Source organism: Cervus elaphus, chromosome 11, assembly GCF_910594005.1.
Source record: "Cervus elaphus chromosome 11, mCerEla1.1, whole genome shotgun sequence".
Taxonomy (NCBI): Eukaryota; Metazoa; Chordata; class Mammalia; order Artiodactyla; family Cervidae; genus Cervus; species Cervus elaphus.
This window is the reverse complement of record NC_057825.1, coordinates 56,518,260-56,532,196: the sequence shown is the minus strand read 5'-3', so window position 1 is coordinate 56,532,196 and position 13,937 is coordinate 56,518,260. Positions and strand designations below refer to the sequence as shown.

General features: G+C 41.2%; 1 protein-coding gene across 1 annotated transcript in view; it reads right to left on the bottom strand.

The window, feature by feature from the left end:
* Positions 1-13,937, bottom strand: part of RMND5A (required for meiotic nuclear division 5 homolog A) — a 61,694-nt gene that overhangs the window by 28,071 nt on the left and 19,686 nt on the right. Inside the window, exon 2 of the mRNA XM_043917825.1 lies at positions 13,423-13,565. Within this exon, the coding sequence (XP_043773760.1) occupies positions 13,423-13,565 (143 nt within the window). The remainder of the gene's footprint in view (positions 1-13,422; positions 13,566-13,937) is intronic.

Below are 13,937 nucleotides of genomic sequence, written 5' to 3'. Positions count from 1 at the left end.
AGAAAATACTTTTATGGACTTAACTGTATCCTCTCACAATCCCGGTGTTCAAGTCCTAACTCCCAGCACCTTATAAAGTTAAAATGAGACCATTTTGAGCCCTAATCCAATACGACTCTTGTCTCAGGTGGCACCAGTGGTAAAGAACCCATCTGCCAATGCAGGAGACTTAGAGACACAGGTTGGATCCCTGGGTCGGGAAGATCCCCTGGAGGAGGAAATGGCAAACCCACTCCAGTATCTCTGCCTGGAGAATCCCATGGACAGGAGGGCTACAGTCCACAGGGCTGCAAAGAGTCAAATACGACTGAAGCGACTGAGCATGCACGCACACGGGGGAGACAGGTGCAGAAGGAAGACCACCTGTTACAGGCTGATGTCTCTGTCCCTCCCAAATTCCTACTTCAAAGCCCTAGAAACCAGTGTGGCTGTTTTTGGAGAGAGAGTCTGAGAGAAGGTAATAAAGGTTAAATGAAATAAGGGTGGCGCCCTCATCCAGTAGGGCCAGCGTTCTCATGAGACAAGGAACAAACACCAGGACTCGCTTGTTCTCTCTCCACCACATGAGGGCCCAGGGAGAAGGTGCTCATCTGCCAGCCAGGAAGAAGGCTGCCTGCCCTCAACAGGCAGCGAATTGCCCAGCACCTTGATCTTGGATTTCCCAGTCTCTACAACCAGAAGCAAATAAACTTTTGTTGTTTAAATGGAATTTTGTCATGGCAGCCCAAGCAGATAAAGACACCACGTGGTAACATGAAGAAAAGATGGCTATCTACAAATCAGGGAGAAAGGCCCCAGAAGAAACCAACCCTGCCTGCCACACCTTGATCAGGAACTTATAGTCTCTCCAAATCAGTGGGGAAAAGAATGTCTGTGTAAGTCACTCAGTCTGTGGTACTCTGTCACAGCAGCTCTTGGAAACTAATATGCTCCCTTATTGGTGCTTCCCTGGTGGCTCAGACAGTAAAGCGTCTGTCTGCAATGCTGGAGACCTGGGTTCGATCCCTGGGTCGGCAGGATCCCCTGGAGAAGGAAACAGCAACCCACTCCAGTATTCTTGCCTGGAAAATCCCATGGACAGAGGAGCCTGGTAGGCTACAGTCCATGGGGGTCGCAAAGAGTTGTACACAACTGAGCGACTTCACTTCACTTCACTTATTGGTGCAATGAAATGGTAGTTGCTACTCTGTTAGTATTACTATTAACAATTTAAAAGTAAGGTTCATTGCTCTGTATCTACTAACATAGAAAAATGTTCTTACCCTTAAGTGAAAAAAAAAACCAACTTCTACAAAAATTATGACACCATTTCTTTTTTTTTAATGACACCATTTCTGTTTTAAAAAAAGCTTACAAATGCTCACAGAACAAATGTGAAAAGAATATATAAAGTACTAGCAGAGATTATCACTGGAGATAACCACTCTTACACAAATAGCAAACATTCCTTTTATAGCAAGCTAAAGGATTTCGTCAAAATCTATTACAAACAGAGAGGGTGTTGAAGGTTCTGGTTCTGGGTAAGATCAAGCAAGTACACCCCACCCTGTCTCTCTGAATGCAGTTCCAAAATCAGGACTGAATGGATTGGCTACTCGAGGCCAACTCTGAACAGCAGTAAGTGGAATGGGGAAGAAGGCAAAGAACTGAAGGTGAACTTACTACTTTCCTCCCTCCAACATCTATCTCTCAGTCTGGAGGTAGTACAACCAAAATCCACACCTCCAGGAGAAGCCCTCCAGGGCTCGCATGAGGAACAGGAGTGGGTTTTCCTATCACGTAGAAGGGGACGGAAATAAATCACATGCTTTCTTCCCTCCATTTTCTTGCACCCCTAGCTCAAGGCAGTCTGCAGTTAAGCTTCTGTTGTGAGTAAGGAGCATTTGTGAGCTTTTTTTTTTTTTTTTTTCCGAACAGAAATGGTGTCACAAAAAAAAGAAGAAATGGTGTCGTAATTTTCACAGCAGTGCCTAGATTATATTTGATTGAATTAAGTAGGAAACAAGACTCGGCAGATCTTCAGAACTCTGCACGTATTAAGTCAGTCATGTCCGACTCTTTGCAATCCCATGGACAGTAGTCCACCTGGCTTTTCTGTCCATGGGGGTTCTCCAGGCAAAAATACTGGAGTGGGTTGCCATCCCCTCCTCCAGAGGATCTTCCCGATCCAGTGATCAAACCCACTTCTCTTATGTCTTCTGCACTTGCAAGCAGATTCTTTACCACTAGCACCACCTGGGAAATGCACCACAGTAGGCAAGTTAAAACTCTGAGGGAAGGGATCTTTTCTCTCCAATCAGAGGAGAGATGGTCCCAAGAAGGGGGGGCCAAAACTCCTCTCGCATCTTTTCTCTCTGTCCCTCTACCTCGTAGCCCCAGATACAGGCAGAATTATGATAAAATACAGGTGATCAGGGTATATCACCTGATGCAAAGAACTGACTCATTGGAAAAGACCTTGATGCTGGGAAAGATTTGAAGGCAGGAGAAGGGGATGACAGAGGATGAGATGGTTGGACGGCATCACCGACTTGATGGACATGAGTTTGAGTAAGATCCGGGAGTTGGTGATGGACAGGGAAGCCTGGCGTGCTGCAGTCCATGGGGTCACGAAGAGCTGGACACAGCTGAGTGACTGAACTGAACTGATCAGGGTATATAAAGCCCAGTTCTCTGGCTGGATGACTAAATAGGAAGCTCCCGAGAACCCTAAAGTAGCAGGGAGATCAGAGAGAGGAAGAAACTCAGAAAAGTAACACTCCCATCCAGAGCTGTTTACGAACCCCCAGGCTTGCCCTCAAGTGGCACAGGCAGGGTCTGACCCTCAGCAGCACAGCACAGACTTTGAAAGGGGAACTAGGAGTCAGACCTGGCTTCCAGGTCCTAGAATGACAAGACACATCTGAACAGCTCTGTAAAGGCTTTGGAAATATTGAAACTACAACTCAGAGAAGACTCGCCATAACTTATAGTTTGAGCCCAACCAGGTAGTGACCACTAAAACAAAACTTAAAAAAACTCAGTGGATGGGGACTTCCCTGGTGGTCCAGTGTCTGGCTACAACTCCTTGCTCCCAATGCAAGGGGCCTGGGTTCAATCCCTGGTTAGGCAACTAAGGTCTCCCATGCTGCAACTAAGACACAGCACAGCCAAATAAGTAAAATTTTTTTTTAAAAACCTCAGAGGAAAAAAAAAAAAAAACCCTCACAGGATGTACTTAACAGCAGAATAGAGGTGAACAGCACAAAAGTCAGTGGAGATCCATAGAAATGATCTAATTTGAACAACCAAATAAAAATTGAAAAAAAAACCCAACAAAACAATGAATAGGACCTCAGGGACCTGTAGGACAATAACAAAAGATCTAACACTATGTCAGTGATTTGCTAGAGAAAGAAGAGTGTAGTGCAGGAAAAAAAAATTTTTTTTTTTAACATTTCCCAACTTTGTCAAGACATAAATCTACAGATTCAAGAAGCTCAGCAAATTCCTAGAAGAATAAATTCAAAGAAATCCAAACTCAGCCATCTCAGAATCAAAGTGCTAAAAATTAAAGACGAAGAAAAATTTTGAAAGTAGCTAGGGAAAATTGATACATTGCTTATAGGGGAAACTATAATTCAAATGACTACAGATTTCTCAACTAAAAATCTTAATTTATATACTTAAAAAATAATTGTAATATATAGTGGAACCATATGCAACTTTGTTCTGTATTTTCCAAATCTCCTATAAAGGTGTTATCATACTTTCATATTTTAAAAAAGAAAAAAGGACTACAGAGTTCTCAACAGAAACCATGCAGAAACCAGAAAGAAGTGACACATTTTTCAAGTACTAACAGAAAAGAACTGACATCCCAGAATTTTATATCAAGTGAAAATATCCTTCAGGAATGAAGATGAAATAAAGACATTCTCAGATGAAGGGAAGCTGAATTTGTTGAAAGAAGACCTGCTCTAAAAGAACTGCTAAAGTTCTTCTGACAAAGGGGAAATGACCCCAGCAGAAGGCAACTCAAAACATCAAGAGTAAATAAATTGGCTAATCTACCTCTGAAAACTTTCTCTGCCCAATTTTACTTCCACCCCCTTATCTTTCATAGGTGTTAACCCTGATAAGCCTCTTGAATTGTTTTTAAGCACATAAATTTAATTAATTTATGTTTAGATTAAACTGAAATTATTAATTCAATCCTTAGTTAATCATTGCTTAAGCATGGTACAAGCAACACAGGGTTATTTTACAGCACACGTAAGAACAGGTGGTAAGTAATCCACAATAGAACTGCAAACCACATACTATTTACAATCACCACAACACAGCGCAGCTCTCCTCTCCAAAATTCAGCCCACTTTTCTTTAAAGATCTATCTATTCTTAGATGTCAAGTCAGTAGCCTAAAACTAAATATACACATTTAACATTTGGAATTACTCAACACAAAAACAAAAAAGCAAAATTACTCTCAGAATCTTAAATTTTTATTCCTTCTCTTTTTATAGACCTCTTTCTTGGCCTGGTACTTAATCTAAAGAGTGAAATAATACAGAGTACATAGATGCTAAGGCAATAGCGTCCATGCCCATATTGAACAGACTGTATCTAGTACTGAAAAAAGTCAGAATTGCTTGGTTGTGGCTCTCCACCTTCCTCATCCAATCCGCTTACCAGATTCTGCCTGTTGAGAGATGATTTTATAGCAGTTTGTCAATACCTTTAAGCTAATTATTACATCTTTATGCTGTTTGTGACAACCAGAACACTAGAAGTAAAGATGCTGCTACCTTGTTCCTCCTCTGGACTGGGTGGGATACAGGCCTACAAGGGTGACTGATGGTAAGCAGAGCAGGACCCAAGGGCCTCACCCCCCATGTCCTCAGCCTATCTTTTGCCTGTGGAAAAACTTTAGCCAAAGAATTAAGTTTAATCAGAGAAGCAAGAAAATGCAGAAACAAAGGAAAACAGTCAAAGGAGACCAAATAATAACAGTTTAGTCATTAAGCACAGTCAGGAACCTTTAGTTTCTTTTCAAAGGCTATAGATAATATTCTGAGCCATGTCCTGTGAGCTGTCCTTGCAGATACTGAGACCACTCCAGGTAGAGAAGTTAACCACACGATGACCAGACTATAACCTTGCCACAGCTGCACAATTCCAAGAACTGGCCTCAAGGAAATGGGAACAAACCAATCCTGGAACGGAAGACTTATTGTTCTTAAAACAAGGAAGATGACGCTGATTAGACCACTGATGATCAAGATGACTGTCAGGGCTGATTGTGCTGTTTCTTCATGGAGCCCCTCCCTCTGTCTATAAAAGCTCTTGCCCCTGATTGGGGGTGGGGAGTCAGCCTTTGGACAAGCATTCCCCACCTCCCGCTGCCAGCATCCAAAATAAAGCAAACTTTCCTTCTCACCAACCTGGCCTCCTTACTGGGGCACAGTCAGATCTGGGTTCAGTAACAATGTCACAGATTTCTCCCATACTTTATTCCCCCAGATAAAAGGCTAATCAGATGAATAAAAGAATGGGTATCAGAGGATGACAGAATTTATTACCAACTCAGGAATCTGTCTATAACTCCTAAATGTCTGAATGCACTCTACAGGCAAGAATCATTGAGACTAAGATTTCTCACTGATTTATCAAACTCATTCAATCCAAACACAACCTTTAGATTTCTACTGATTCATTTACTGATTATTCCCCAATCACATCAACCCCCAACAAATCAGGTGTCTATTATTCTGCAGGAAAGAAATAAATAACTTTGGAAGACATAATGGTCAACTCCAAAGCACAGCCCATATGAAAATAGTTGTTTTCAGCAGTATATGTTTACATTTAGTCATAATTCTAATAGCTACCACCAGACAGTAACTGGTCAAACAAAACAATTCCTCCAAATCTTTCCTTCATATACTTACCAAAAGTAAATTTTGCTCATCTAGAAAAATTTAAAACAGTATAACATTTAAACAAATGTAAACACTTTCTTTTACAATGATGCTCTTCATATAATTTTATTTCACTACTACACTGGTTGTAAGAAAAATCAAAAACCTTTACACTCAAGACATCTGTATGACATTCAAGTTCTAGAACTTATTTGCTAGTCTTAGAAAACACAACTAAGCATGACTAAGCAAAGCATTAGATGAAAATTTCTGAGCTCCCTTCTATCATTTAGCTTTTGCAGTTTAAACCACTAAAGTGGATGAGTTAATTTTTTTCTTAGCTCACATGTAGTAAAAATTAAAGCTAAAATTGTAAAAAGAGGTCGAGGAAATGCAATATAGTATGAGAACTCCTTTTATTATAACTGCACGTTCTTACTGTTGCATCAGAGCAAGGATCAGTTCCAGGCCCTGTTGCTAGGTGACCAAACTCATCTGCATGGCTGCCCAGGAAATCAGCAGCATCACAAACCAGCCAAGAAGTAGATAGTGAAGAGAAACACCTGTCTATTAGCACTTCTGTTTTACTACATTTTTCCTTTTATAAAGGAAAAGAAAAGAAAAAACATGGAAGGATGTTCTTAATGTGAAGGCACATTCTCAAAAGATAAAAAGCACATATTCAAGGGTATGTCTGTCTAGAGAAGATATTACAGCTTAAAAAGAGAAATTCAGGACACACAAATTTGTATACCATCTCATGTACTTTTAGTATCATTCACATTTTTAATGGATTAAAGGTTTTAAAATCTGGAAGCTAGGCAGAGGCGAAGTAAATAACTTAGACGATCCTCACAAGACTATGAAATCTAAACAAACCATCCTATCTGTTTGCTTAAACATGCTTACGAACTGATTAGATTTAAGGACTGCCTTTCACTGTCCACCATCCAAAATCAATCCCTTTCTGAAATACATTTTATGAAATTATAATTATTGAGTAAGTAGTGACAAAAGAAGTACATGATAAAACTCAGTATTTGATTTAATGCCTAAGTGCCAATTCTTCTTTTTTTTTTAAATATTTATTTATCTGACTATATCAGGTCTTAGTTGCAGAATGAGAACAATTAAGTTGTGGCATGTGGGATCCAGTTCCCTGAGCAGGGATGGAACCCAGGCCCCCTGCATTGGGAGCAAGGAGTCTTACCCACTAGGCCACCAGGGAAGTCCCTGCCAATTCTTTAATACTGCTAATTTTTAAAAAACTTCTCCATTGACTTTGGTAGAAAACCTGGTATGTGACCCTAACAATGTGCTCTTGTTGCACCTACCAGGAATCAATTTCCCTTCCAAGCACCTAGTTAATCTGGTTTAGAAGTGAAAGGGGTACTGCAGAGAACATTTAACTGAGAAGACGACGACCTGGACTCTGGCTCCAAGCAGCTTGGGAAAAGTTATCTACTACTTCACACAAAACAAAAAAAAGATACTATGCAAACACTGGACAGCGACAAGTAAAAGAATGAAATTAGAACACTCTAACATCATACACAAAAATAAACTCAAAATGGATTAAAGACCTGAATGCACCAAGGCCAGATACTATAGAACTTAAGAGGAAAACACAGGCAAAACACTCTTGACATAAATCACAGAAAAATCTTTTTCAATCTACTGCCTAAAGTAATGAAAATGAAAACAAATGGGACCTAATTAAGCTCAAAAGCTTTTGCAGAGAAAAGGAAACCAAAAACAAAGGGACAACCCTCAAAATGGGAGAAAATATGAGATTTTTACTAAATGTATTACTAGTAACTTTTTTAGGGGGTATGGTTAGTCTGTTTTATTTTATTTTCAGGGAATTCGTTCCTAGCTTCTAATCACTGGGATCTTTTTACAGCTTTGTTATCCATTTCTTTTCAGTAATTATGAAAATCCTACCCAATACATGTATCAAACTATCTGCCTATATTTCAAACTCAGTTCTTTTTCGCCTTGCTCAGAGTAAGCTTTCTAGACTTTTTCATTTCCCTCCTTGATGAACGGTAACTTCTCTCTACTACATAAGGATTTATCCATTACATACTAATAGTACTTGAGAGTTAGCTGACCTCACCCATTCTAATTATTGTTTAAGGCTAAACGCAAAAAATTTTCTCCTGCCATTACTTTTTTCTCCCCTTACACCCCAGTAAGACCTATATAAAACTATTTTTTATATAGGACTATTTTACTATGTTCAGAACTATTTTACAATGTTCTCTATTTCATTTTTTATAGCCTTACGCCATTTTTTTTAACACAGTCATCATTTTGCCTCATCAATGCATATGCTCCATCTAGTGGCAGAAGATCAGTCTAGGAAAAGTGGTTTATAAAAAGGGTTTTTTTAAACCATTATTTGCCGCCTTAAAATATTACCAGCCCTGCAATGGCCTGATTTCCTAGTACAGTACAGTGTTTAAGAACAAACTCTTGAGTGAAACCTTTTCCTAAACCTTGATCTACCACTTGCATACCTTGGGGTATGTTACTTAATATTTCTGAAACTTAGTTTCCTCACACGTGAAAAGGGAATAATGTGCTTGTGTCATGGGCTACTGGAGAAGGAAATGGCAACCCAGTCCAGTATTCTTGCCTGGAGAATTCCATGGACAGAGGAGCCAGACTACAGTCCATGCAGTTGCAAAGAGTCGGACACAACTGAGCAACTAACACACATCATGGGCTATGCGTGTGTGTGCGTGCTAAGTCGCTTCAGTCATGTCCAACTCCTTGCGACCCTGTGGCCTATAGCCCATCAGGCTCCTCTGTCCATGGGATTTTCCAGACAAGAATACTGGAGTGGGTTGCCATGCCTTCCAGATCCAGGGATCACACTGGAGTTTCTTATGTCTTCTGCATTGGCAGATGGATTCTTTTAATACTAGCGTCACCTGGGAAGCCCTCTAAATGTATGTAATGCTCTCAGCTCAGTGTGTGGAACATGGTCAATATGCCGTAAGTGAGAGCTATATTTTCTGCCCTCTCCTTAGTCTAATTTCATCCTGTTTAAGGAGGGTATGCAAATCCTCAAATGTTTTTTTTATCATTCCCTCCCTTTTTCCCCTAATCTCCTTGGATCAAATCTTTAGGCCTTCCATCACTGCCTTTTCCCCAGCCCGACCTTGCCTGACAGGGGCAGCCGCTCCTATCAAGTCAGTCCCTGAGAGTCTTTTAACAGGAGTTGAGCATTTTCTCAGCTGTTCAGTTCCTTTCCTGGCCCCACAGAAGACCACACCTCACTGCTCTGCTGTGCTAAATCTTACCCACTCTCACAAGTCAAATGTAAAAATATCAACTCCAGGGACTTCCCCAGTGGTCCAGTGGTTAAGATGCTGCCTTCCAAAGCGGGGGGGGGGGGGGGGGGGGGGGGGGGCAAAGGTTCAATCCCTGGTCAGGGAACTAAGATCCCATATGCCTTGTGGGGTGGCCCAAAAAATAAACAATTTTTTAAAAATTAAAAACAACAAAATGGAACTTCCCTGGTGGCACAGTGGATAGGAATCTGCCTGCCAATGCAGGGGACACAGGTTCAATCCCTGGTCTGGGAAGATTCCACATGCCTCAGAGCAACTAAGCCCACATGCCACAACTACTGAGCCTGCATGCTGCAACTACCGAAGCCCGAGTGCCGAGAGTCCGTGCTCTGAAACCAGAGAAACCACCACAATGAGGAGCCCTCACACCACAATGAAGAGTAGCCCCCACTTGCTGCAACTAGAGAAAGCCACTCGCAGCAACGAAGACCCAGAGCAGCCAAAAATAAATGAAGGAATAAATAAAATAAAATATCAACTCCACAACCTTAATCAAGAACTCAGTGATTATCTCTGTTCTTTTTATTAGTAAGCAGAGTCCGTCCTAAGCAAACTTAATGTTGCCTCAGAATCTTTCCAGTTCTTTGACATGTACAAAAAGCACCCTTACATGAATGAACCACACCACAGTTTTCTAAAGAACATGTACAATGTTTTTCACTTTCAATTGTCCCACAGCAAATGTTACTCAAATTTTAGCATTATTTCATCCACCCACACACAAAAGTCTAAAGCAGTAATTATTTTTACTGATTTTTCTTACTTAGGAATTAACCTTAAAAAAGTCAAAAGACTAAGTAAAACACTAAATAAAATATCCTAAATAGGAAACAATTCTAAATTTTCTGAAAAATAGAGAAGGAAATAAAAAACAAATTTGGTTTTACTAAAAGAAAAAAAACAAAACATTTTTTTGGCTACAGAACCCAGCGGTTGATATTTATTTTAAATTGTGATTATACTACAGACATCTGAAAACTGTTAACACATTAAAGCAGAAATCTTAAATAATTTTTTATGTTGGCAATAATTAAAAGCCAGAAAGTGTCTTGCCTAACATCATAAACTTTTCTGCATACGTTTTCAGGGAAGTGATGACTAAAAAAGTTTAAAGGAAGCATTGAAACATTAAAGGAAAAAATAAATTTTTTAAACATGTCAAAAATTTACTCAAGTTCCTCACTCAACAACCAGCTTGCTCATATACGAGTCACTAGCTTCTTTATTGTCCTCCTCCCGGCAGGGTGGGAACATGTGCCCACAACATGGTGCTCACAGGCTGCCGGACGACATTCCAATTTATTACTCAAGGTTGTTTACTGTGATACTTAAAGGCTTAAGCCACAGTGGCTTCAGCTTCATCCTGTTTGTTCGCCAACGCACGAGTCCACCCAGCCTTTGCGACAGGTGGCCCCGGAAGCTTGCACAAATTTACGAGGTGCAAGCTAGAAGGGCAGGAAGACTTTACAAACCAATGGAATCATGGACAACATCAGTCAACACAGAATTCCTCAGGTGCGCGAGAAGCTCATGTACAAGGTCTAGGTAGTTCTAGTGGGGTAACAGCTTCCTTTACAGCTAAGGCTAAGTAGATGCCGCCCCTTAACCCCCACAAAAGGGAAGAGAATACACTGAAAAATGTTATAGAACTCCGCTAAGACATCCAAGCTTTCGGCTGTGCCTCAGGACTATAATCCAACAAATGACCCCAGGATCAACTTAATGGTGTCATTTCATGATATATCAGAAGAATCTAGAAGCCAGGTTACCTAGAACCTAAACTACTTTCACAGAAACATATAAAACTACCCCCCCGCCAAAATTACCTGTAAAAGCCCTTATAACTTCCAAGTACATGAAAAATATACTCAAAAGAGAAATTAATACATTAAAATATTTAATCAGCAATATTCACCTCAAATACCTCCCCACTAAAAAGGTCAGAATGTAGGTTGTTATTCACTGTGTGGATCCCTTGTCTTCCACTTTCAAAAAGATACTTCCATTTTCAGCCCCAAATACATTTAAATGCTTTGTCTCAAAAATTAGCCAAAACAAGACAACCCTTATGATTATGTATAAAGACTTGCCACATTGGGAGGAAGACATGTTTAGCAAGTCACCAGTAGCTGGGGGACAAGAGTAAAAGAGAGCTCTGATGATAACTGGCTTCCCTGGGGGCTCAGACAGTAAAGAATCCACCTGCAATGCAGGAGACCCGGGTTCAATCCCTGGGTCAGCAAGATCCTCTGGAGAAGGGAATGGCAACCCACTCCAGTATTCTTGCCTGGAGAATTCCATGGACAGAGGAGCCCGGCAGGCTACAGTCCATGGGGTTGTAAAGAGTCGCACAAGACGGAGGGACTAACACTGATGGTAACTAGGATCGGACAAGACATAAGCTGGGAATTGAGGACACATGGCCCCCCGACCAGTGGCACCACGCAAAGCCCCGTATCCCAGATCTTGGAGACCACACGCGAGGCATGACTGCAAGGCCACCCCCACCTATTCCGGAATCTGGTGTCTTTTCTCTGACTGGCTGCTTCGGAGGCTTCAGCTACTCTCACTGTCCTGGCGTCTTCTGGTCCTGCCTGTCCCCACACTGTCATAACTGCGGGTAGCCCAGTGCTCACTGCCAGGAACCTCTTGGGGTCTGAACCATCACTAGAATGCCTTGGTCACTGGCAGCCACCAATACCTGAAGCTTCCTAAACACCACCAGTAGTTACTTCACCCTAGACACAGAGGGTTCCTCACTCACAGTGATTTAAGATCATCCCTAAAGCACGCCCAACCCCACTCTTCCAGAAGGGCCTTGAGTCAGTACACAGCAATAATCACATCAGGCACCAACTGAAGACGTACGACGCCACAGTCACCACAGTCTGAAGCCAAAGCCACTTCCAAAGCTCTGCTTACATCCTCAGAGTTAACAGACAGGCCCCACAACCTGAGAGCTATTTCAGAGGACACTCACTGCCTTCCAGCCTCTGCTGGCAACCGCCATCACAGATCCAAAAATGGGGCCGCTGCAGCCAACACCACTTCTCTGGCCTCTTTCGCTGCGGCAAAGCCCTCAGCACACTGGGAGTGGTGCGAGCTCTCCCAAAGGTCACTAACACTTCTGGAGGCCCAGCCATTCAGTCCTGCCATACCGTACCTACCAGTTAGCAATACTTCCTTAAAAGCATCCATGTTACAGTTCTCACTCGGGCTGCCTTGAGTCTAGCCGGCCAACGCTACCCCTTTGTCAGACTATTTCTAACAGTTAGGTTTGTGCATGAGTTAACAGCCATTCTCTGGATTCCACGAGTTTCCATGTTACAGCTACTGTCCTCATGCATACAGATGGAGCAACTCGTAAGACATGTTTTGCTACAAAAAGCTCTCCTCAAAATTTCTTCCTACTCTCCCAGAAGTTTACAACATGTGAACAAAAATGTCCACAACCAGTCACACACTCCCCAATAGCTGAAACATTCCTAGGTATCACACAGTAACCTTAAGCCACTTCTCTTGGGCTCTACTAAGACTAAGAACTCCAAGGGCAAAACTGCCCCAGTGCTAAAAATGGTAACTGCTTATAAGCAAACCTCCAAGTCAAAGATTTAAGAGATGTCATAAGAAAATCACTCAACTCAAGTGGCCGGCTCTGCTGGCTAGCAACCAACCCACTCACAGGGCAAACAACACTGAAGCAAAGTGACCAGCAAGCTCACAGGAAGACAAGGAGAGTAGGATGACGCAGGGCAGACAGATGCAAGCTTTGTTACCCCAATCATCCCATAACAGAGGCCGAGTCACACCCTGGGAATTACTCAGGAAGAAGGAAAAGTTACTTCTATAAACAAACTCCCTCAGAGTAAGTTAAAAATTTGGAAACTGACTCACCTTGACATTATGAGTGGTCATCACACAAGAAAATGGGTTTAAAAAAAAAAAAAGGCTATAAAGAGAGAAGGGTTTTGGTTTGCTTTTATTCTTGTTTTTTGAAATAACAGCAACACGGAACTTTAAGAGGACCATAGTAACACCATATTACTAAAAGCAAGGATGAAAGAAACAGTATAAACAATGAGAAAGCTAATGTGATGAAAGCAGTCATGGGAAACGGTGGATGATGCTAGAACATACCAAACACTCCCGACAACACCATACCTTATCAATGGCTTTTCCAACCCGAGAAACGCTGCTGTGGATGTCTTTGTGGTCAGAGGCCAACTTCTGAACAGTATCCTTTATTCTCTTACAGCACTGTGTCAAGACAAGTGAAAGTGTCCCTGATAATTCAGCATCTTGACCTATAAAAAAAGAAAGAAAGAAGACTGGCTATTCACAAAAGCAAACCCAAAGATGGCAAGTTATCACATTGGCCCTCTGGAAGATGAAAAGTTAGACGTGAAGAAAAATCAACTGTCCACTTTGAAACAGACGGTAACATCCATAGGTGATATTTTTCAAATGAACAGTAAGAAAGATATTTTAATTTTTGTATCGTTTGGAATACATTTTAAAATATTACTATGACATAAATCACTTATGTAATTACTAAATTGAATAATACTGCCAAGGCATTTTTAAGAAAATATGTCTAAGTGAATAAACTCACTTACTCAATCCACTTAAACTGTCCAAGTCATTCTCACAACATTTTATTACTAAATTTCCTAAGA